General features: G+C 41.9%; 1 protein-coding gene across 1 annotated transcript in view; it reads left to right on the top strand.

Annotated features, from left to right (window-relative positions):
* Window positions 1–242: 242 nt before the first annotated feature.
* The window catches only part of LOC112556864 (calexcitin-2-like), a 39,922-nt gene continuing 14,980 nt past the window's right edge, over window positions 243–25,184 (top strand). Inside the window, exon 1 of the mRNA XM_025226259.1 lies at window positions 243–554. Within this exon, the coding sequence (XP_025082044.1) occupies window positions 497–554 (58 nt within the window). The 5' untranslated portion in view covers window positions 243–496. The remainder of the gene's footprint in view (window positions 555–25,184) is intronic.

Genomic DNA, 25,184 nt, shown 5'->3' with positions numbered 1-25,184 from the left:
TCGCACACCTGCGCCCAGCTTTGGTGCATGCAAGTACACACTACACACACACACTTACTCACACACACACGTGCACCTACATGGTGCATGCAAGTACGTACTACACACACACAAACACTCACACACACATCGTGCATGCAAGTACGTACCACACACACAGCGCGCCCCATGCGCTGACTTATGCCGGTTGCAGACGACAGCCGACCACGTGACCAGGCGGGTCAATAACTGAGCGGCGCGGGCGACGCGCATGCACTCGCAGTCGCGCGGCACGGACAAGCCAATCGTGTTCCTGTCGTCTGCTCCCAGGCTCTGCTCGCCACACGATCTTTGGCGCCAAGACTCGCAGTGCAGCGAAAACCATCTCTTTAGTCCCAGGGACCATTGTACCTTTCTCGATACACAAGACCTTTCTAATTTCTCTTTTTCTTTCTTTTTTCTGTGCTGATAAAACAAAACTTATCTTCCTTCCCAACCGGAACAACCGATCGCAATCATGCCTCTCACAGATTTCCAGCTGAAAAAGGTCAACACTGTTTATCAAAACCTGTATGGTAAGTATATTTTTGTTCAAAATTTTATTTTATAAACTTTGTATATTTTTAAGACTGGATAAGTCCTTTTGGCATGGTATACATGTTTCTGATAGACTCTTAACCATTTTCGTTGTATATGACTTTAATGTGCAGGAGTTTCTGATTTTTTTTCTATTTTTCAATTAGAAATACGCAAGCTTTAGTTTAAAGGGTTGAGAAGAACATCAGCTCAGAATTGCTCATCATGTTTTGATTAACTCATTTTTCTTTTTGGATGTAAAACAATTCAAAGTCCGACCAGTTTGGAATGCATGCAAACTAAGACTTAATTAGCCGATGACAAAATGGATTTTACGAAATTGATTAAAGGGCCATTGGTGCGATGATAGTGTCTATATTCATATTGATTGCCTGTTACCCGACCCTCATCATGGTTAGTCGGCCACCAGGGCTCGTATTTATGGTAATCGACAGTGTACCCATGCATAAAACTCTCTAACTTGTATAGCAAACCAGCTGGTTAAGTTATCCCAGCAGGCAAGCTAATCCCGATTCACGAGCCTTTGCGAGAAGTTACCTAATCGTCGGGCAAAACAAAAATTCTGCATTTAGTGTGTCATTGCGCATGCGTCTTTGGGTTAAAGGGCGAGTCCAAGAATTTAGGGGTTTGAGCCGCTATCTCCGGTTTGCCGATTTACCTGGTTAGATAGGTTAACAGGCTGGGTAAACGGGCTTTATGAATATGAGCCCTGCAGCTGACGGTTAAAACCCCGTATCCAAGGCGTCTGGGTGGGCAGACTCGAACTCCTTCTGACCGACTAATTTATCGGATGGGTCCTCTAGGTGATAAAATATAGTCTGGAACAAACAGGAACAAATAGGCTTTGGGAGGAACTTTATCAGTAAATATAGGCAAGTTAAAGTTTAATTATAGACAAATATGATGATTCAAAATTAATTAGCAAACGTAGTTTTTTTATTGATTTAATAATTAGAAACTAACAGACTCCAACAAAAATAAATAAATAAAACTAAACATCTCATATGGCATTATTTTCTTGCGTTTTGATTTCTCCCGACGCTGGATTACCTAACATTTGCTAACATTTGTTTGAGTATAAGTACTTTGGGTGGTGTGATCATTACGCTGACGTAAGCTGTCGACTAGTTTAATTAGTAACTGCACCAGGTGCGCTCAAAAGTCTCTTTAGTGTATCCCCATTTTTGTCATTAGTGTATACAACATCATCACCATTTTTGTTTCTTTAGTGCATACCACATCCCCATATCTGTCCTCCCTCTTTCGTTCTCCCTCCTTCCATTTCTCCTTCCCAACTACATGTGTGCTGTCCTGGGGTTGTTTTTTTTCCTTTACCACGTGCGTGCGTGTGATTTTCTGTGTACATAAAAGGAAAAAGATTGTGCATGCTGTTCACACTAAATCACACTAACAGATCCTTTGTTGGATTTTTACTAAGGCTTTTTATGAAGAGCATTTTGAATGTGACATTAAATTTGTCCTCGAATACAGCAATAAAATTGTCTCCTTGAGTAGAGAAATGTGTTAGTGAGGTTTTTGAGGCAACGTGCCTCAGATGGTCATTGCAATTACTCAAAATTGTAGCAATAAATAATGAGGATTAGAAAGATTGTTTTGTTGAAAATATACACTAAAGGTTTCCCCATGTACAAAAGCTAGGAGTACCTTGTAAATAGGAAGTTGCGATGGCGAAATGTCTTGGATTTAATACTTATTGGGAGTGTTCTATTACAAATCTTGTTAACAGTGACTGTCATGACAGTGTGGACTCCATGACTCCCTAGGTAATGGTAGAACTCTTTGTCAGCATTGTGACATGTCAGGTCACTACAGTTCAAGTTTCGTCCCTCATTGCAGTATATGTGCTGCTAGTGCCATGGTAGTACAGGATACGACAGTGTTAGTGTCACAACAAAGTAATTTTCTGGTTTCAAGACAATACAGAGTTCTGGAATCGTGGCACTATAGAACATGATGAGAAGATACCCGCTACTGTGTGGCACCATATACACAACAAAACCAAAGAAGCTGTAAACTCACGTGCAGACTGAGTGTTGTTTTGAACTTGCACAAACTGCCTTTCATCTTGCACAAGCCGCCGTCTCCTGCAGTTTCGATTCTCTTTTACAGTTGACACAGATTGCTTTCTTTGTGTGCTGGGGACTCCTTCCAGACTATCAGACTGTGATGCAGTAGCAGCTTCCGGCAAGTCCTCTGTGCAGGGTCTCTGATGGTGGTGCTGCTACTAGTACGGACGGTAATCGATGTAAAGAACACGACTAAAGTCTGGATGCTGCTTGCAGGACTGTCCTCATCCACAACTCTTTTGGTTTAGAGAGACAACCTCTGCTCTGCATGCAAACAGGATTCAATACAAGGAAGGATCCATTTTAAAGTAAACTGTAGAAATGGTTTAATTTTTTTATTGTTGTTGCCTTCTCTTGCGTGTACGAAGTTTTCTTGGAAACAAATAAGGATTGAGGTAAAAGGAGGTCAGAGGTTTTCATTGTTGAATGATGAACCCATTTTTCGGGAGTGATTCACATTTTTGTTATCTCGAAACAGTGGCATTGTGGAGGTGGGAATCGTGCTATACAATTTCAAGTACAGAGTAGAGCAAAGGATGGCTGAACAAAGTGGAAATTACTAGCACGAGGGAAAATGCATTTCTTGTCAAATCGTATCTCAAATTGGGCTTAGAATCTTTTCCTTCGAGAACATGGTGGTCTCCGAGAAATGGTGCGAAGGGGAATTTTTGGACACAATTGTAAGTAAACGGTTCCTCCTTAGCCCGAACATTTTAGTGGAAACAGTTCAGGAAAGCAGTAAATATCATTTAAGCTCCACTTTTCTTTTCACTTGCCTTCTCTTTCAGTCAACCTAACAGGCTGCATTCATCTCATTGGTATGTTCTTTTTATTCTCTGTGCACAACAGAAAACGCTCCAGTGGCATGTAATAAATTTATGTTCAGAACATTTTATAGACCCTTTTAAAAACATTTTTACAAGTAGCTTTATCTATTACTTTCTAAACTATGTCATTCTACAATAAAAGCAACTGCTGCAAACAAGTGAAAAGTTCAGCTCTTTAATACTTGTGAGCAGCCATTAAGCGGCTTTTACAAAGATTATTCAATGGAAATTGTCTTCTACGACCAACTCGTCTGCTGTCCGCACAATACGAGATTCATGATATTGCATTTCGCATTTTGTCATTCTGCTTTGATTATCTTCGGGTTTCTCTTTTTTTCGAAAATCTCATCACTTCCAGGAGCTTGAAGACGATTATTTTTATCTAACGGTCGAATATAGCTTTCGAACACCTAATCACAACGAAAAGAGAGAGGAAGAGCAAGTATATGTATAGAGAGATTACGAGGAGGAGGAAATGCAACAGAGCAATAGGCATGGGCTCATTCAAGAGATTAAATGTCACGGGTTCATTTCCAAGTAAGGCGGTGATTTAAAGCCGTTATTAATACAGTCGACAGTTTAACCCTGTTCTCTCACAGTCCTAAAGATACCCTTGAGACATAACTGTCATCCAAATGGCTGAAACACTAGTACTGGTATTTTTAAAACCTCGCCATAAACTTTGCTCGCCTTTGTGGAGGTATGCAAAATCAAAGCCCCTTTCCACCCTTCCTCAAGTTCCTCAAGTTCGATGGCTTTCTTTATTTAATATGGTCATCTAATGGGGTTTTTCCTTCTGTGCTACATCTTGGCGAACGAATCCTATCCTGGGGTCGTTATTACGAAGAAATGGTAACATTATCTCATAGCTGGCTTGAAGAGGTCAGATGATGGTCTATAGGTCCCAGTCTTTCCTACAGCTCACAACTGTAATGGCAAATGGCTTCCATCGGCTGTAGGCATTGAGTAGAGGTAAAATGAAACCCAGGGGTACGGATGTTTTTCTGGTTCATAACTTCTGACAGTGTGCTCTACCTTAAAGCAGAAGTCACCTATATGGGGCTGGCCTCGATCTGTGATTGGACAACTCTAGAAGGTCACGCAGCATATGATAATTTGATTGAGGGAAAGCTAAAGATGGCGGAAGGAAAGAGTCCGGGTCCGCTTTTCACTTACCGTCGTCTAGACACATCAAACCACTTATGCTCATTGCTCCTCGGGTCACTAAGTTATGGAATCCTTTACTTCATCAAAATCATCCTCCTCCTTCTTCTCCTCCTCCTAGTCATCATCCTTCAGTACTGGCCATGATTGACCAAACACCAAACACACCCTTCTATTTTCTGACGGATCTTAGCAGTTCTGACATATCTGCTGCATAAAATGGTTGTCTTCTGTTGGATTCTGCTCACCTCTCTTAATGTCTGCCTCTTTGTCTACCTCCCTGTACTGTTCAGTGGAGTGCTGTCTGGGCAAGCCTGATTATCTGGAGATGTCCCCGTTTCACTTTGCATCTTTTACCCTGGTCAGGGGGTCTTGGTACTCATTGGCCTCATTCAGTTCCGCACTTCCTCACTGTTGATGTGGTCTTAAAAAAAGAAAGAAAGAAAAAAAAATCTTCCTGAAATACTTCATCTTCATAGTTTGCATTATTTTCTATGCGCGCCCACTCTCAGAGTCGAAGTCTGTAGCTGGTTTACTCTGTGTGTATCAGACCAGTCTCTCTCTCTCACACACACACATTACCACACTCTGAAGACTGGCCTGGATGTAGCGATTGTTAACCCAACGACATGTTGAGGCGGTCCGCGAGCCAAGAAATAGCAGTCCAGACAAATAATACAGTCTGCCTCTGTCTTTATTAGTCCCGCTTGACATCCCTTCTCTGTTTTGCCAACCTCTTTACCAGCTCCACATTGTCTGGAGCACTCCTGAACAAGTAATTGTAGTCTTTCCCTTTCATGTCCGCCATCTTTTTCTCTGGAATCCTCATTGTGCCTTCTAGCATACTTCACAGCGGCACTACCATGACATATATATTCTGATGTAGTCACAGCCATGCTTTGCGAGCTGGTGACTGTGACAAAGAATAACTTTTAAAAATATACAGTCCACCAAAAATAGAAATTTAATAAAAAAAATGATGAATAGCGTTTTAGTCACCACAGAAACTTTATTGCATATATATATATTGTGATTAAGAAAGAAAGAAAATACACGAAGACTTCCGACCAATAAGCGACACGAGAGAAAAGGCGCGTGCAGTGCATCGCTCGTGTATAACGGACAAGGACAATCTAATACTGGAGCAAGGTACAGTTCTGTACTTAGTATGTTCGGCTCAAACCCCAGGCTGATGGGATCACGATCCCTCTAGAGGTAAGCTTTAAGGGTCATACATGGCTTGTCGTTAGGAGTCGCGATGGCTGTCCGAGCAGAAAAGGGAATGGTCAGAGTTGTCGCGAGGGTTGCACGGGCTCCCACGGGCGTCTCGCGTGCACAGCTGATGTCGGAGGCCGTGATTGATCTTTTTTTTCGCCAGCATTCGGCAAATACGTGGATGCATCATTGTTTTCTTCCTCGCTCTCAACTCACCTTCCGCCTTGGGGCTTCTGGCACTGGAGCTGAAAATGTCCAATCATGACTGCAGCTGTGTTGTCATAGATGCAGATTGTCCTGACCTTCTGTGCGTGGGCTTTTAATCTTGTCTGTGACTTTTTATTTTACACATCTTTGTGAACTTCGACAATACTGTATTCAAGCGCTTTTTTTTCACACCCGATGGCAATAAGAAGTCAGAGGCTACGGAAATTATCATTGTCACTACGCCCACTATCACAAAAACATCGAAAGGTTTGTGACCTTTAAGGAAACATCTGAGTCGCAGCAGAGAGTTTAGGAAGAGTAGTGAAATGCTAGAATAGTTTGTGTGAAATAATTGACCTCCCATGTGATCTTGCCGGCCAGAAAGGGGAGGAGTCAGTGAGGAAGGAAATCAGAGTGGCTTTGGCGGAGGGAGGAGAAAAGACCGAGAGGAGAGGAGGAGACGGGTGCAGCAAACGGCACGAAAATAGAGAGAAGAGAGAGATAGAGGGGAAAATAATTTGCACAAAGTGAGGGCAAAGAGTAGGAAAAGATTTCAAGATCTCGAAGGATAATTTTTTTTTAAAGGTAAAAAGGAAGAAGTTGCGTTGTCGTGGAGACCAACTGACAGACACGATGTATCGGGGAGTATTTTTAAAATCTCAGTGAAACCGCTAAATGTTGACGTCATCATCTGTGAGTGACTTCCCTTAGCTGGGGTAAACAAACCCGCCATGTTAGTGAGAATCGTGAACGACTATCCGTTTCCTCTTAAAAGTTCGAACCTCTCCTTGAACCCTAATTTAATTATCTTTTTCGTTGGAGTGCATCATTAACAAAAGCCACAATAGCTTTTCATTCAGCAATTGGGAATTAAAATATTAAAATGATTAAACTGCAGACGTTAGGTTCCAATAGATAAAAAAGAAATTAAGAATAGGTGCAGGATTTTGTAACTGACGGGAAAATCGTTCAAAATTAATTGAGACGACAAGTAAGTGTGTTACATTACCAATTTCATAGTAGACCTTGCAGTCACCTGCTGCTGACTGTTATTAGCACGATCTTTCGGAAATTACTTTTTCAGTCTTGCATGATGTACTCTGTAATTAGTTCTATATTCACGTGTGCTTATCACTCACTGAGCGCCATCTTGTTTTCATGTTAGAGAAGGGGAAGTGGAGGGCTGAGGATAACACTTGATGTTGAACTCCAGGGCTAGTTGTCTTTGTTAACGCCGGCGAGAGGAATTTTAATACAAGCTGAAAATATAAACAGACTGGTCGAGCAGATCGAAGAAAAGACGAGATGAACACGAAACAGACAAGGCTGCCCAGGAAAACAGAGTGGTTAAACAAACACTACAGTAGAGTGGTCGGCCAGGAAAGAAAACCAGCTGCATCATCAAGAGAGGCTGGCTGTGCATCTCAACACTGGGGGCTGAGCGGCAGTGCACTTGTGAACAGAACATCTGAGAACACGAGCAGCTGGTCACACCAACGGTGAACTCATTTGTTGCCAGTGACAATAACATCTCCTGGTCGCCCATTGCCCAGTCCCCTCCTCTCTCTGTTCTCTGGTTGGTAAGGTATTTAATCTCCGTTGTGACTACAAGACATCTGCAGGCGAATGGCCACAATTAGCACCGGGCAGCTGAAGCTGACAGAGTCCCCCTCTTAAACCCTGGAGCTAATTTCATCGGCGACCTCGCCGTGACACCATTTGCAGGAGCTGGGTGTAGGCGGATAGGTATTCCAGAAAATGTGCCTGCGAGTAATTAAAAATAAACCAGACTGAAGCATAACATTAAACTAAAAATGCAATGTCACTAATGAAAAAAAATACCTTGTGAAGTACAATTTGTCTAATGAAGGAGTGATGGAGAAGAAAGTATTTATAGACTGACATTAATTTTAACTTCTGACATCATCAACGATAACAGCCAGTGAGAGATCCTCTAGTTCAGACTAATGAGGCGTTGTCATAATCGCAACCAAATTCCTGTGAGTTGTCGGGAAATAGGATCTTGAGATCCTTCCAAAAGAAGATGAGAACAAAAAGCTTGGATCTTGCGAGCACAAGTGTTGATCGCTCGATTGAAAAGGTTTAGCATCTAGTAATGAACTTAACCTAGACCTTTGAAAATATTTTTTAATTTTTAGGTTAGCCTTTAGGTGTATGGAGATACTACAAGACAGCTGCAGGCGAGCGATCGAACATTCTAGCGATTGTTGGTCTGCTTGTCTTAAAGGATATAGGGCAAGCAAAACTTAGAACAATGTCTGGCTCTGTTTTCGCTCCATACCTTCCACTTTATTATTTGCTGTTTACTGTTTTATTGAGTTTGAGATCTTACTTTTCATTCTTCATACATGATGTCATCTGCCGCTACTTATTTCCGTTTTCTATTCCCTCATTCTTTCTATGTTTCTCTCTCCAAGCCCCTTACAAAGATCACCCAACTGTCAATATCCTTAGTAACACTATCATTATAATCATCGACAACTAATTATGTTATTATCCCTGACAAAAAGTGGAGTTGGAATTAGACAGATGACTGTGCGGACCTTTGAAGACAAGACAGTCGCTTGGGGCAAGAAAATCACCATCTGCAATTTTCACATCGCGCTGTCATCATCGGTTGTAATTTTTATTTCAAGTTCTGTTTTCACCGGAAGTATGTCCTCACGAACACAGCTAGTTGTATTCACCAGAAGTCTATTTAACATAGGTTTTCCCACATTGAATCATGACAATCTGTATTTCCTGGCATGTGCATGTTTGTCCCGTGCATTGTTTATTTCACCATACACTTGATGTGCATATACTTTTCTTTCTCTCTCTCTTTATCATAAACTACGACAGCTGGAACCGTGACAGCAGCTCTTTTCCCTTGTTGGTTTTTTGTTTGTCGAATAAAATTAATGGCCTTTAGAAGGCTTCAATCAGATCAGTTTTCAGGAATGCACAGCCACCAGTCGTTCCAGTGAAGCCCTGCTGTTCGGTGTCGTTCAATAAGTGAAGAGCTTGTCATCTCAAATTAACATGCTTAGCAAATTCTTCCGAGACCTTGCCGCGTCTGCAACCGTCAAACAAAGGATAAAATCACAGATGAACTGCAATATTAGCAAGATAAGGGCTGGCACAACAGTTGAGAGATTTGCTTAAAGAAAATCCCTGTGACCGTTGAAGGAAAGGTCACTGATAAATGTACAGGGGAGTGGAGAACAGAAGGAAGGACAGGAAGAAACTGTCTTCAGATTTCTGGTCCTTAATAATGCGTCATTTCCGGCTAGCTTAGAAAAACCGGAAGGGCTGATAGTCAGTGCCCATACGCTTAGACAAAATACACTTAAGAAACTTTGTCAGGCTATTACACGAGATGGCACAGATTGAAAGCGGAGTGGCATTCTTCTTTGTTGAGACTTAATGCGTCCTTTGACAAGTTTGTCAGTCAAGCAAGGTAGTCGGAAGAAGCAAGATCCTCAAAAGCTCTGCAAATTGTTTCCTGCAATAACTTATCACTCATTGATCCGAGCTACACGGTAACTATACCACTCGTATAATTGATAATTGCTGTGTGCTGCACTGTAAGCTACAGCCATCTGTCAAACCAGAAGTCAAGGAGAACAAACCTGTTATTTTGACCCAGGGTATCCTTTATCACCTGCTCTGTTCTGAGTTGGGCATCTCTAGTGCAGAGCAGCCTGACCTATCCTTAGGGTCAGTTATGTTAGTGTCCGCGGTAGTAGCTATAAAAGGATGGTAAAGTTGTTAAATATTGTCTTATTTCACATTACTTTATAATTACAGCCCCTCGAGTAAAACAACGAACAACATCCGTGGGATATGGACACACTTTATAATTATGAAGACAAGGCGGTTGATGTTAATTTTCCCGGGTTGCCTAGGGTAATGACTTACTCTCTATTTATTACCACAGCCCCTGGTGATGACATTCCCTTGAATCCAGCTGTTTGAATGGGTTAAGGCCAGACACCGGTCGAAAAATTGTCAAAAATTTTACATTTTGGCCATTTTCAGATTACTTCATACTGTCAAAGTTCATATTTTGTTTCTATTCACTCGCAAGTGGTTTTCATAGAATAATCTAGAAATATGTCTATTTTGTCAATGAAAACATCTACTTCTATCCTATTTACTTTTCCGAGCGCAGAATTAGCGAGAATAGAGAATGTTTGAGACATAGCAACACACCTCGCCACGTGGCAACTGTGTCACATCGTATATCGGTCGAAAGGTCATGACATGAATTTTTCAAACAAAGGCTGAGTCAAAACCTTAGAAGGCCCCAAGCTATGATACAAGCTCTTTTTCTAGACGACACAAAGGTCGGAAACTTCCTTAATGGACGCATGCGTAACATACTTTGCATATAGCCAATCAGAATTCACTAATGCGACCTAGACGGGGTCATAGGGCACACGAACACGCTTCGGCTGTGCTCGGGTATCCACAAGCAACTGTCATGGCCTCCGGATGTGTAAACAAATGCGACGCAATTCAAGCTTGTTCTGGGATATTTTTTTTCTTAAGACATTAACGTTAATATACATGTTCATTGTGCCTGTCAGACGCTCATTTCTTCTCACAATACAGTGCAAAAAAATAAAAACCACGTGGACATTCTTAGACCGTCGTAGCAGCTAAAAAAAGTAACTTATTGAACCGAATTCGGCTGTCGAAATCACCATCAGTCCATGTGGTTTAGCGAGCGAAATAAAGCGAAGTTTCATTTCTGCTGCAAATCTCGGTAGTAATCAGGACTAGATGCGAACATTTACACATTTGAGTCAACTTGCAATGCTAGTTATTTATGTACTTTGTCAGGAATGTAGGGAACAGAGCTTAATCATTTGCACAGAAAAAAGGTTGGGTGGGGTTGGATGGTCCTTACTCCAACCAAATGTAACAACAGAATGTGAAGACAATTATGTGTAACATTCCTAACAAACATGAAAACTGCTATCTAGTCAAGTTTGAAGCCATTCAGTGTCTAGAGAACACATCATTGTCAGCCCCTAAAGGCCAGACAGCTATAGTGCTTTTCCCAGAAATCTTTGACAGAAATAAGATACCCCCTAGCCACAAAATCAACCATCTTTAATCATGTGACTAATTCAGCATAAGAGCAAACATAATTCATAAATAATCCTAGAGCAGCTGCTTAAATTCTGGTGGCAGTCAGTGATGTATCTCTAGATTTCTGGTCAGCAGTTGGGTACAACAAACCATGTTGATTTCTAAAAGTGAATAAAATAATTAAATTTTATTGTTAATGTTAAAGTTATAATGAGTAACACATGAAATTGAAAGATGGTTATATTTTCATTCATCAGGTAAATTACATGAAAGGCTTAGAGAAAACAAAGTTACTAAGTCTTGATATTTCTCTGCTCGCGCTGATTTTCCATTGTTTTGTTACAGTTTTTGGTTTACTTAAAATCCCTATAAGGCTAAATTTTGAATGAAGTTTTCGTGACCTTTTGTTTTTTTAGTTTCTTGTTTTTAATATTCTATGAAGTTTTCTTTAAAAAAATATTGAGTAGTTTAGAAGTACTCTAGCTTTCAGTTTTTCTTTCCTCGTTTTCTCAGCTTCTTGTTTTGGTCAGAGACTGTTTACTTCAAAAGCTAACTCCTTCTTTTTGACAAGAGATATAGATCTGCAATTTTGTTGAGCTTTTCTTCATACAAATTTAAACATTTGTAGGAGAGCTTTTTACAAAATATTTAGTATTTTGGTAGTTATACCGTTTTAAATCAAAATTTCTTAAAATTTAACACAGTGTTTTACAAAAAAATTCATTAAAAAAAACTAAGCCGATTTTGCAAAATCCCCTCCTACGTTGTAGATCTTACTTTTAGGTACTATTTCAACAGAATTTTGAGTCTACTCACAAAATTGGCAAAGTTATAAGCTTTTTAAAATGTTTGTTTGGGCGCCATTTTGGATTGTTTCCATGGCAACCGATCGCGCGACGAGTGCAGTAAAACAATTTTTTTTAAACTTCATTCAAAGGCTAAACAGCTGGTAAAAAAAAATCCGCGCTATCCCGTGAAACAAAAAACTTTTTTTTTCGACCGGTGTCTGGCCTTAAAGAAAACAAGGAGCCAATACATTATTATAAATATCTCCATGGGCTTGCAGGCCAGACTATCAGAACTGTGATTTCTTGTTATTTTATGGTCCTCTGCCTACTTAGGTGTCACGACTACTGGTGTAGCCATCTTCACCATTTTTTTAAGATGCATGATTTTCAAGACTTTTTATTCCTTATTAGGGAAGATATTGATTTACGTGGCGGTGGCTCGAAGGAAGTCAAACGATGCCGAACGAACATAGAATATATATTCCCTCCCGAGGGGCTGGACAGAGGGGCTAATTTGAGACATACTGAGGGAATTGAGATGTGAACTGACAGTATCTGAACAGAATAGTACTGAGGAGGTTAGAAGAGAACTGTCACTTAATTAAAAAGCATCGACTTTTCATAGTCCTTATGCTGCTGTAATATCGAGGGCTTTCCTTCCAGTCTGGACAAGTATACGAGCATCTTACCTAACCCTAACCCTTACATTATCAAGTTTTGCAGCTAAGATTCAAAAACCCTCCTGAATTTGTTATTTGTGACAAATCGCTTTATCCTCCACCTTTTTCTCTTGTACATTCGTCACCTTTCTCCGTCTAATGTGCTCACTCACACACTGATTCTCTAGATATATATATATATACCATCTGCAAGACAGCTATCTGTCGACACCAGATGCAACTGAACCATTCTTCTCTCCACTTATTCCTCTTTTAGATCGCCACCTTGCACTACATTCTTTTCATCCCTTCATTCCTCGTCTGTGCTTTCTCAATAAAATCGTTTTTTTTTAAACTCTCACTTCACGAGCTGTCTGTTCTCACCTATGCGCGTCTGTCGTTTTTCTTTCATCTTCAATTTCATAATTTTTTTCTTTGATTTTACTGTCATGCACTTAGGTATGCATCTACACAAAAGCGCGTGCAGTGTGTATGTATTGTATAAACATGCGTGCTTGTGTGTGTGTGTGTGTGCTATCCAGCTTTTTACACATACTGCCGATGACATGCTATCGGGGAACTATTTGACGCCGCGCGCGTAATATGAAGAAACTGTTTCCGGTGCTTAACTACGCGCAGCATGCCCAACTTCCTCTTATTGATCTTTCCACACCCTCAATACCAGCTGCAACCCAAGCGGCAGCAAATCGTGGTGTACCTGAACAACCACGCAGGCGTGACGGACCAAAGTTTTAGGTGAACATCGCAGGTAAACACTTTATATGACTGCACCACAGGCCAGAAAAAATAGCTGCAAGACGGTTGAAAGAAGAGTTGGTTAGCTCCTTACAGTCCATGTTCCTTACAGCCATCTATCAAACCTTACAAACGGTTACTTACATGCAGACTGTGTGAGCTATGAAAGATTGTCTGGATATAGCTGCATAGGCAAGTTAAATAATTTTTCTTAATATAAACGAATCTGCAATTGAAAGACAATCAAATATGAAGCCTACTCTACTGCCGTCAGATAATTCTCTTCATAAAATAAAATAAAAAAAGTATAAAAAAAATTTCTTCGGTTTTTCTCCACCAAGCAGCAGCCTGCTTGATGTCTTAAAACACTATTAACTCTGGCTCATTTATTTCATCATTTTGAACACGGCGTCCAAACAAACACACACACACGCACACATCAGGTTCAGTTTGTCAGCAGGGTGACATCCTACACGTGGGGGACCAGAACAGGTTTCTGTCAATCGATCCCTGCACTTCTCATCGTTAGTCCACTAATCAAAAAGAAGACCCAATATTGTGGAGTGGAGTACAGACAGACTGGGAATTAATAAGAGAGAGAGAGACAAAGACAGGAAGAAATCTAGGGAGAGGGGGTTGACAGCGGCTTCATGGAGAGAGGATGGGAGGAAAGAGAGGGGAGGGCAAGACATCCCCTACACATGGTCAAGGGAGAAAGAAGGAGGATGAATGAGACTGAACGGAGGAAGCGGGCACAAGACAAGAAATTTTAATCAGAAGTTTTAGCAGATTTTTCTTTACTCTGTTTATTTTCAATAATCGTCCAGCAGAGTGTGTGAGGCCTCTCCAGCCCAGAGAACTGGTCGGCAGCATTCATTACACTCAGAAATAACGAGGCCAGGTGCTTGAAACACCCACTTATGGGCAGCTGTGGCGCGTGCAAATGACCTACTGAGCTCCAACTTTTTAAATGGCCCACATTTGAGTTCACTTGTAACTTGCAAATGACCCACAGAGGGTATAGTCCACTGCAACTCATCCTTATTCCACAGTACATAGATAGGCCTGCTTCATCATTCTGGTTTCAGAAATAGCATTTGTTGTATCAATGGATCCGTCAAAAGAAATTCGTGACACTCTTCTTGTTGTTGCCCCCAGTAAATCATGTCTTCTGTCCGTGCCGTGCTACAAACCACGGAAACGATTGTCATGGTAACATCCCAAATACGACCCACTGCCATACCAGATTTCCTTGAAAACTATTTCCTACATCTAGATACATGATACACGAGCGGTGACATCGAGAAGCGAGAGATTTACGGTGCACAGGCATTTGCCCTAGAAAACTTCATCCCTACCAGCATCATATCCACCCGGTTAACACTCGCTCACCTCCTCTTCGTCGCAACCCTCCGGACACTAAAATCGACCACAAAAAGTTAAAAATCAACTGCACTGACAAAGGCTGCAGAATGAGCTTTCACTTCTGTCACCTTGCCAGTTTCACAGGCAGCTCAAGAAAAATCAAGAGACAGCCTTTGTCAATACTGCTCTCGTTAACCCTCAGACATCGAGGAGGCTGTGATGCTGCTGCTCGCGCGTACGACTCACTCTGTGTCATTATAGAGGGCAGCACCCACCCAGAAAACAGCGAGTTTAAGAGCTTTTTTGCACAGAATCGACTAGAACTATAGTAAATCTCTATTTTCTGACAACGGGAAGAAGATAGATGGTAATTTGAAACATTTTTCTCGATCACAAGCTCGGTGACTCGTTAAAAATGTGACCTTCCGGGATTATTCTCTTTTATCTCGCTTTCTTTATCATCTGTTGTTAGGTTGGCTGATTGTTAATAACATCAAAATTTAATTTTCCAACAATTTATCTTTTTTTTTCCTCCGTAAAAAAATGCCAGTAAGTATCGGTTTAAAGCTTCTGTTTTGTGTTATTTTCTGTATCGTATTGTATTGCATTCCTTACGGGGCCACTCTGTGTCATGCCAGGCTCTGAGTAATGAAAGTTTTTAGACAATCTTCATCGCTGCATGTTCTTAAGTCTGCAAATGATAATCTCCACCAACTCGGTGATTCAAGGGAATGAATACTGCCCTTCCGTTTATTTTTAATGCAATCTACCACCTCAAGTAGTAATCAAGTAAGAAGAACAAGAAGAAGAAAAAGAAATTTTTACCCTCACTGCCGCTCATAATCCTTATTTTTTATTATTCTTCATTAAGACCTGACAACAGAAGAAAAGTGGTTTGTGGCTTTGATGCTAATTTTCACAAGGTCTCACATAACAACATTTCTGAAAAATAAAACTTGTCATGTGAGACCTCTGGAAGCGAACCATTAAGAGAAACAATAATTTTTTGTACTTTCTTTGATGATTTGTGCGCAGTTCAACAACGATACCTTGCTTTCCCACTGAACAGTTTATTTTTTGCGAATCTTTTACAGATTCTGACAAGCTGTGCACAAGCTTTCTTCCTTTAACCTTCAGATTTAAGTAGGTGTTTCACTTCCTTGTTGTGTCTCTAAACGTAAAAACAAGATACTTGAGCAACTTTGCGATAAAAAAAAAATAATGGCGGGAATCAGCGAGAAAATGCGAGACTGTATGAGAGAATGTTGTTTATTGCCCAGATATCGTACACCGAGTTGACTTCATGAATTGTTGGGATGCAAAGCTCGGGTACTGCAATAAAACAGACGGCAGCTGTCTTTGAAATGCCAATGGTAGGTCGCATGGGAAGCGGGTCGCGGTGATGACTGGGATTGTCCATTGGAACTGCACGTGACAAAAGCGCTGTCTGACCTCGAGCTGAGGGCGATATCGGAAAGTTCTACAGACATTTTACTATCTGAGGTGAACCAGAAAAAAAAGTTAGCAACACGACACTGTCAAGGCATTTTTATGATCGACCAACTGATGCAATCTCCAGTTCTTTGAAAGTCGTATTCTCTCTCTCACTTATGCATGTATTTTCTGTTGTTTCTGATTCTCTTTGTCTCTTTCATGTCTCTACGTTGGAATGGGTCCTGAATTCGGATTTCGTATCGGACACACACACACATGTACAAACACTCCCTGCAATCAGACTGTAGATGCATCGACACATAAGTTAAATCTGACGTTTCCTTTAAGGTCGAGGGCTTTCCCATCTTGCATGTACTCTAAGACCAGATACTACAAAAAACGATATTCGCAGGTGCACACTCTTTACTTTACCCGCTATTTCAACGCATTATAAGGCGTGCTTATCCCATAAACTAACATAAAAGACATAAAATAAATGCAATGGAGCTCCTTTCTTCGCAAAAAAAGCTATAAATATAAAAGTTCTCGGTGTTCTCTATCTCGTGTCTTCTCCTTACTCTGCGAGCTGGAGGTCAGTCGATATTTCTAACGGTCGGGCGTTGTGTGTGTGTGTGGAAGAGGAGGAGATGGCACTGGATTATCGAGGCATAAATCTGAGGATACCTAAAAATGTAAACTCTTCGAGGCGGATCTGGTACAGAATCCTTTGATCATCTGCATGGAAACTTGGAGATGAGAGGCACTCTATCGCAGGTGTTGATGGCTGCTTGCTGCTCTTGTGAATTTTATTTATTGCAGGAAAACGAGGGCTGTGTAGGAAAGTGTGTGTATGCGCGCTTGTGTGCGTGGTTATATTTGGTTACATGTGCGCTTTTTGCGCGTGCGTGAGTGCGTGCTAGAGAGAGAGGAGGGGGGTGACTGTTACTCGGTGCTTGGAATCTGGAACTTGGTGACACGATTCACATGAGGCTTTGCAAGCCAAAGCTTTTTTTTTTTGGAGAGGAACCAACCCTCTTACGGGCCTCTCCTCTTCCCTCCCATCGTCTGACATCCACAAAAGACGGCACCACGACCTCCTTCTCTTGTTACTCTGCCGCAACCATCTGGTTAGAGGTCGAAACCATTCACCTCCCCCCACCCTCTACCCTCAGCGCTATCTCCTGCACGCGCCAGTTGCTGCAGTAATCTGGCATCTGTAATTAAGCACGTGCTTACATGCACAACCGCGAACGCATCGACAGCCGTGGATAACCATATATGGCAGGAGCGTGTTGAGTGGCGGGGTATAGGCAAACAATCGACATCCCCTACCCACCCTGACCTCCCCTTCACCCCTTCGGGTACGTCACGGGTGCTATGCTGTCTCGGCGAGATCCGATGTCACAAAAATGCACGCGATGCTGATGCTGTGCCCCCACCACACCACCACCATCACCATCACCACCACCACCACACCACCACCACCACCACCACCCAACTATCCCCAAGCAGGGCTGCAGATCACTTCCACCTGCTTACCTACTCCAACTACTTACCTCTAAACCCCCAACCACTCCCAGCTTCCCCAACTACCTGCAGTCCACGCTCGCAGAGCAGGTCCTATACGGCTACCTCGTGACGTCAGCAGAATGTCAACTGTTTTGCCGCTACTCAGCCTTGACCCTGTGCCACAGATCAAGAAATGTAAATGTTTAAAATCTTGTTAACACTGTACTGCCACCTCACCCCGTGTCTTATCGATGTCTCTTTATTGCTGCCGTGGGACGTGCGGTCGAAGACAGAAGACAGGGCGAGAGGGTTCTTATTGGTCTGAGCCTCGCGCGCATCCCACCCGCCTTCACCTTAAAGTCGTTCACCCTAGCTACCTCGATAGAAAATGGGTGAAAAAAAAAACACACACATATCACATCACATAGGGCTGATGAGTTCGTGAAAAATCGTTAATAATAATTTCTGTTGTTTTCATCATCATAATCATCATCATCATCATCATCGACTGACTAAGCAAAAATTATATCCGCGCCACCTTTTTGGTTAGAGAGCGCGATAACCAGATTCTAGTAAGGATAATCTATCTTAATAATAACAACGATGGTAACAGCGATGTTTGTGTCATCGTTTGCCTGTTCACGATTATGTCCTGGAACGTGGGGCCGCTGGCCTAGGTGCGGAGGCTCGCAGAACAGATTCCGTGTGTTAGTCCCTGGGGAGCCATCAGTGGGAGAGAGGCCCCCTGGGAAAGGGTTAATAATCTGCGTGATTTGTTTGGAAAGATTCACCTTCATAGAAGGTTTCTTCGTCAGCATTCATTGGCACAGATAGCAAACACCGACAGAGCGTGTGACTAGTTTTGGATTCTCATACAATTAGCATAGGAAGTAAACAGAAGTGAAATTAGTCACTCGGCGGACACAGCACGTGTAACTAGAATGTGAAGTAGCTCTGGTCAAGTCCAATCGCGGTGCAGGACATCCCCTACCTTTTTGTTAAAAAAAAAACAACAAACAAATCCCGTTTTTCGATAGATGGGAACGAGGTGGAAGGATGGTAAGGTTTCAATAGTTTTCCAAAGCGGACTTGGAACCAGCGACTTCACAAGCTGAGCACACCAAGCGCCAGACCACAGAGTTGCCTCCTGGTGTCGCTCGATGGATGCTTAGGTGGTAGCCGGCAATATCAAAGAACTTTGAAAGGACATTGTTGTTAAAATTTGCTCTGCGTAGTAGTTTTTTTAATTATTATTATTTTGGCCTTCTGACAAGGAATTTCATAATAAGTAAAGCAGACATTAAAATAAAGATTTGCTCCAGGATACTAATTTATATCCACTCTTTTAAAATTGTTTCACGGAATCAGAGCACTGTATAAGTCTCCTCACATTAACAACTTTATTGATTGCAGGTGGACAGAATGTATTGTCAATCCAAGTAAAAGCTACAATGCTCCAGACACATCCTCAGGTTGTAAAGGCTATTGTAAGCAAGTTACCAAGCAACCTTGCGTCACGTGCGTAGGAGGACAGACAGACTTGAGTCTTCTTGGGTCATAACCGCCCACAAGAGGCACTCGGTCTCGCCTCCTCGCTATCTGTTCCTGCCACTAGTGAACAACGCATGCAGCCTCGAAGAACAGAGGATCCTGCCAGATACTTTCCTGATTCATTTTGTCGTGCAGCCATCATCTCATCTCACAGAAAACAATTTATTACGGACTTCTGAGAAGACTTCCAACGCAGGGCCCGGTATAAGATCACAACAACCCGGAGTTATCTGCCCCTTCCTTCTAGCCTGTTGGTTTCATGAATAACATTACACATCAAACGGAGCTTAAAAAGATTTTTTGCCGTTCGCTGTCTAGGGAAGGCAGGTTAGTGAAGCAATCACGACTGCCTCACTGAAACTTGTTATTAAAATCTAATTGTGAGCTCGGGCGTGTCTTGGGGTTGCAGTGTCAAGGACGTCTGTGGGAGAGCAAGGTAACAAACGGAATTAACCGTTTACGGAAGACTGGGCGACACCATTCCTGTGGGTGTTTTAGTGCGGACCTGCTACGAATGTTCTTTGCTGGCGAGCCCCACCGAGGATTTGACAGAAAATTTTACTAGACTCCTATCTGGAGATGAAGGCTTTGGCTGGACATCAACAACGAATCCTCTTTATTCTTGCCGTTCTCCGGGTCTCTCCCTCCCTAACCAGCACACAAAATATTCAGAGAGGTGTTCATGCAAATTTCCCAATTAAAGTTTGCTGACTTCCGCTAGAAAATGGTTTAATTTACTTGACATGGAATCTAAATAGAAGGTAAGAGAAGCATTAATGGCCACCTGTATGTCGGTCATTGAGGTCGAGTTTTTTTCCCCCGAACTGGGAAGACTGAAAATCTGTATTCTTCGAGCTATTGATGTCACATTTAGTTTTCATCTGAAATCTGACAAAAGTCGTTCCGCTTGTTCAATGTTCTTAAGTATTCTTTCAAAAGTCAGGTAGACAAAAGAAAACCGACTTTAAAAGATTTGGTTACCTGTCAGCACTATGATATATGAAGCAGTCGCTGGAAAGGGAGCAAATAAAAACGTAACTCTGCTCCCACTTATCAAGTGACAGTTAAACCAGTTTATTTGTTCTCTTTGAAAAACTTATAAAACTTAAAAACTTATAAATCTGTATCTTAGTAATCAGTCTTGTTTAAAAAAATTAAAGGATTAAATAATGAGATTCAGTTCTCTAAGGTTCAAAATGCTTAACTTTTCTATGCTTTTTTTTAATCGCTGCCTTCTGAAGCTATTGAAGAAACTAAAAAAAAAAATTGTCAAGAAAACAAGCACACATTTTATAATGTTCAAATGTCCAATATTTTTGCAAACATTTTTTCTTCCATTCCGTAAAGGACAAATTTTGATTCCTTTTTCATTCAAGCAGGTTTTAATCGCAGTCATGTTAATTTAATATACTAGAAAAAAAATTTCTCAACTAAAATATCACTTTAAAGCCAGAGTGCAGCTACAGTCTTGTCTGAAGTTATTTTACTTCCTGGATTGTGTCCCCATTTCACTACCAGTTTAATGTTTACTAATCACCGGGCCATAAAATCTTTGCTTCATATTATATAAGAACCATGTATTCATCATTACATGTTTACAGTTCCGACGATATGATGTATTTCGTGCCATCGTGCTTCTTGAACTTTCCAGACTACTTTTTTATTCACTAATGTTTCAGTCCTCGGTGTAAGACTTGACAATGATGCTCCTCAGAGAGTTCACTGCTTCAGACCAGAGTTTTCAAACATTTATTTATCTCGCCTTGACCACGAGATCTACCCCTTGGTACCCACAAAACCTTTCATCATACATGCGATAAGGGGACAGAACTGGGTGTTTATGACAAAAGTAAGGTTTCTGCGTGCATCGTAAACACCATTAACGGTCGTTCGAACTGCCTAACACATAAATGTGAAGACTCTTGTTTCCACATTACCCACCTAATGCGAGTATCTAACAAGTTTCGCTCACATTCCATTTTGGAAAAAAATGTAATCGTAAATGTTCGTGACTATGGAGATGAGAGCGAGTGACACTAAATAATGGCGTGACCGTACCACGTGACACTGACCGTGGGTAGGCAGCTCAATAAATCAGCGATAAAAATACAACAGAATTTTGCTGCCATGGTACCCAGAATAAGCTTGCAATACGACCTCTTTCATGCCCATGCGAATGGGTTCCCAGTTATATTTTCCTTTCTTTCATATTCTTGCCGTTAACTTCCTTCTTTTTCGTTTGGCATTTAAAGGCCCACTAGCAACTGACTTTTCAAGGTTAGGCGAAACCTGTCTGTCCACCATTTTTGCAGTTGAAGAGAAGACAGGAGGTCTCAGGATCCGATGCTTGGCTCTTCCACCGAGTGTGAAATGTGGAGGATTGTTAAAGAGCGTTTATGGGCCCTTTAATACTGCATTTGTTTCTCGTTGTGACGTTGGTGATCGATGGAAAAGACGATACCCATGCTCGTTATGGAAAATGGTGGGAGGGTGAGGCAAGGGAGAGTAATAGATCGCTGGGGGAGGAAGGGGGGAACAGGGCAACACTGTCACGGTCGTTGTCAGAAATGAATGTGAAATGGCACTGTCACGAGCTTTTCGTCTCTTTCTCTCCCAACTTTCCCCATTAACCTGTTGCATGCTACGTGCGTGCCAGTCCAAGGCGTGCCCTTAAGTTTGTAGTAACGGCTGGGAGTGGAGGGGGAGAGGAGAGGAGGTGAGCGAACGTCGTTTGTGCGCGGAAAGTGCCAACTCACGGATCGACAACTCTATTGACGAATTGGAACCTGGAGTTCAGACCCTTAGTCCTCGCCAGCTCGTGCACCAATTAGGGTTGTGGCGCAGATCGTGGAAGGGCGTGGCCGCTTTATTTGGCTTCATCAAACGTTATCGTCTTTTCTTCCCCGAGTCTCTCCTGCACCTTTCCAGGATTAGCGATAATTTTCACGCACAAGTCGGGAACTTGTTTGCACATCACAGTATTTTACAATACTCAAACATTACGGGATGGTTTGCTTCGACAAACAGTCAAATGTCAGGTTTGAAAACACGAAGACAAATAACACTCAACGAAAATAAGATAAACATTTTCAGAGGCACATTTTAAAATAGTTTCAATGTTTTATTCATCTTAAAAATAATTAATTAAGGAAGGTTACACATGGTCATGAAGACACATCCCAGAAGCAAGCAGCTTGATTAGATAACCTCCCCTGAATCTATCGACAGCCTGTCGTGACAGTTATTTGAATTATCGAGGTGAGAAACAGGATGACAGACGCCTAGTAGTAGCTCATTCCCATGCTTTCTTAAGCCCTCAAAAGTAAACTTTAGATCCCTAAATAAAAATTTTAAAAAAAAACAAAGAAAGAAAAATCCCCACAAACTACACTTTGTAATGAGTGGGGAAGGGAGGTAACTGGCAGCAAAAAGGAAAGAAGAATGTGAATTACGCGGTGGCAGGTAAGGCCGTGAAACACGTGATGATAGGAAGGCGGTGAAATAAGTGCTAATCATAAATGCATGGAGGTGAGGAAGGGCATGATGTGAAGTGTGAAGTGCACCTAGTTGCAGGCGGCATGGCGATGGCAGTTACGTGAAGCTAACGACGGGCTCGAGAGGAGACTCGATGAGTGTACCGATAATGTCCAAAGTGATTTCTCTCATATCCGTCAAAGCAGATGGCGAAAGTTATGAAGAGGTCGGCCAAGATTAGCATAGGAAAAAGGTTATGTTACCCACTTACACACACACACACGTGCGCGAGCGAATCCATGCACGTAGCCAAGCACTCATCACGCGTGCGCGCGCACACACACATATACACTGCAAAGCTTGCACATCGGCCTCTGTAGAGGACATTATCGCGATGTATCGTTCTTGGATGTTTGTGTGGCATGAATATGCGAGGAGCGCACAAAAGCAGGTCCAAGCAAGTAAAATATTGGCATTCTGCCGTCTTTTATGCGCCCGATGCCACATGCTGGCACCGCATCACTGCTTTATTGCCAGCTCTACTACGACAGCCAGGTAACCCAGTCAGTAACCCGACTTTCCCCACCTGCCTTTTTCGGATCTTATCAATGTCAGCGCATGCGCAACAGACTGCAAGCACCGTTTCACCTCGAATCGCATCCCGACCCCGTTCAGGTTCGTATCTTTCCTGTGGACTCTCCCTCTATGACATATTTTTCTATCTTTATCCTGTTACAAGCACTCTGTGTTATCTTCAAATAGTGCATTGATGACAATGACAATGACCTCGTTCCTTCCTGCAAAAGTTAGACTCCTCCGTACAATGTTAATCATTCCCCCTCGCCACACACACACCAAATTCTATATAACCCAATACAGAAAAAATAATATGTTAAGTTCTTTAGTCGATAACTATGACTACTGTCGAAATAAAGGAGCACATCAACCGCTTAGTACTGCACTTATAACGGACAAATCTGCAGCTGAAGATGCTCCTCAAATTTAGGAGTGGAGTGAAGTGTTTTGTGGAGCATAATACACCAAACATTGGTGACCAGTCTCTGCTTCCTGATAAAACATTGGAAGCGAAGAAATGGTCATTAGTTTAGAAAAGTTCTGGTGCACAAGTAAAAGTCCACTTTACACACATACATGATGGTCAGCTGATCTTCTGTGTGGAAGTGTTCTTCACATATTGTGCTCCGTTTATTTATTTCTTCACAATGCCGTGTAGTTTGTTTGTCCTTCCTCATCGACAGCTGTCCAAGATTACAAGTCAATAAAGATGTATCGATTTTTTCCTGCATTTGATCGATCTTCATTTCCACACACCATGGTCTCATCTGTCCTCCCTCCTCTATCCCCCTCCCACTCAGGGAAGGAGGGGGACGGCATTGTTTGACGTTTGGCTATTGATGAAGACCTAGCCTTACCTGTACAGGTGAGCTTAGCAACTAGACATATACATTGTCAAAACATGCATGCGTGTGCAAAAGAAAAAAACTGTGCGTGCTGAAGAAATATCGGTCAGGTCGGATGACGGGGGTTCACTGCAAAGTACGACTGCCCTGCATCATATTCTCTGCCTGAGGACAGGTATAATCTGGTGCAGGTGTGAATGCACGCAGTAGATTGCGATCGTGGGCGGTAGGAACGAAAGGGGGGGAAAGGGGGAGTTATGCGCATGAAAAAAATGTGAGTGGGTTGGGGGAGAGAAGCGGAATGTGCTGTTATTCCTGCTGTGGAATTACATCAGTTCCAGATGGAACGAAACCAGTTTCAGTTGCCAAAAACTAGTTTGTTGAAGGTTTGAGTTGTTTTCACGTTTGCTCCGAATCGGTTGTGTAGATGTCATCGCTAGCAACGATGGTAAGCTGTCAATAGTGTCTTCATTATATGCTGCTCTTGAAACATCGATGTGTACACTTGTCACAACAAAATATTCCTATTTAGTATTATTTTCAGTTTTAAAAAGCGAACGGTCTTCGAATAATGATCAGCTCTTTATAAGGAAAAATAAAAGGAAAAGGAAAATGAGAAGATTTTTTTTTCTGGCATTACTTCATTATATTTGCACATTCATTACATCATTAAATAAACAGACTTTAGGCGTGATGGGATTGATGTTGGTACGATGGTTAAGGTATCAATACAGTATTTATTCTTTAATTTGCACAATAAAGTAGGACTACCTGTCACACTGTATTCGCAAACGATGGTTCACCCAAACGCAAAAAGGCCATCTTAGTTGTGCGTCACCAACACACCACCCGCTTACCTCTCGCTTCTTTTGAGGCTTTTGTTGCTTTGGATAGCCAGCCAAATACCAGGAAAAGCAGATCCACTTCATCTTTCTCAAAAGCTCGCTTTCTGACTTTCGATATGTCTCCAAAAGGGAACACTTTTTTGCTTCAATCGCGGCTTCTTCATGCTCGGGCGAAGATTAATTCAATTAATGTTCCTGCATTATTC

The sequence above is a fragment of the Pomacea canaliculata genome, linkage group LG2 (genome assembly GCF_003073045.1).
Source record: "Pomacea canaliculata isolate SZHN2017 linkage group LG2, ASM307304v1, whole genome shotgun sequence".
NCBI classification, from domain to species: domain Eukaryota; kingdom Metazoa; phylum Mollusca; class Gastropoda; order Architaenioglossa; family Ampullariidae; genus Pomacea; species Pomacea canaliculata.
This window is presented reverse-complemented; position numbering and strand designations above follow the sequence as displayed.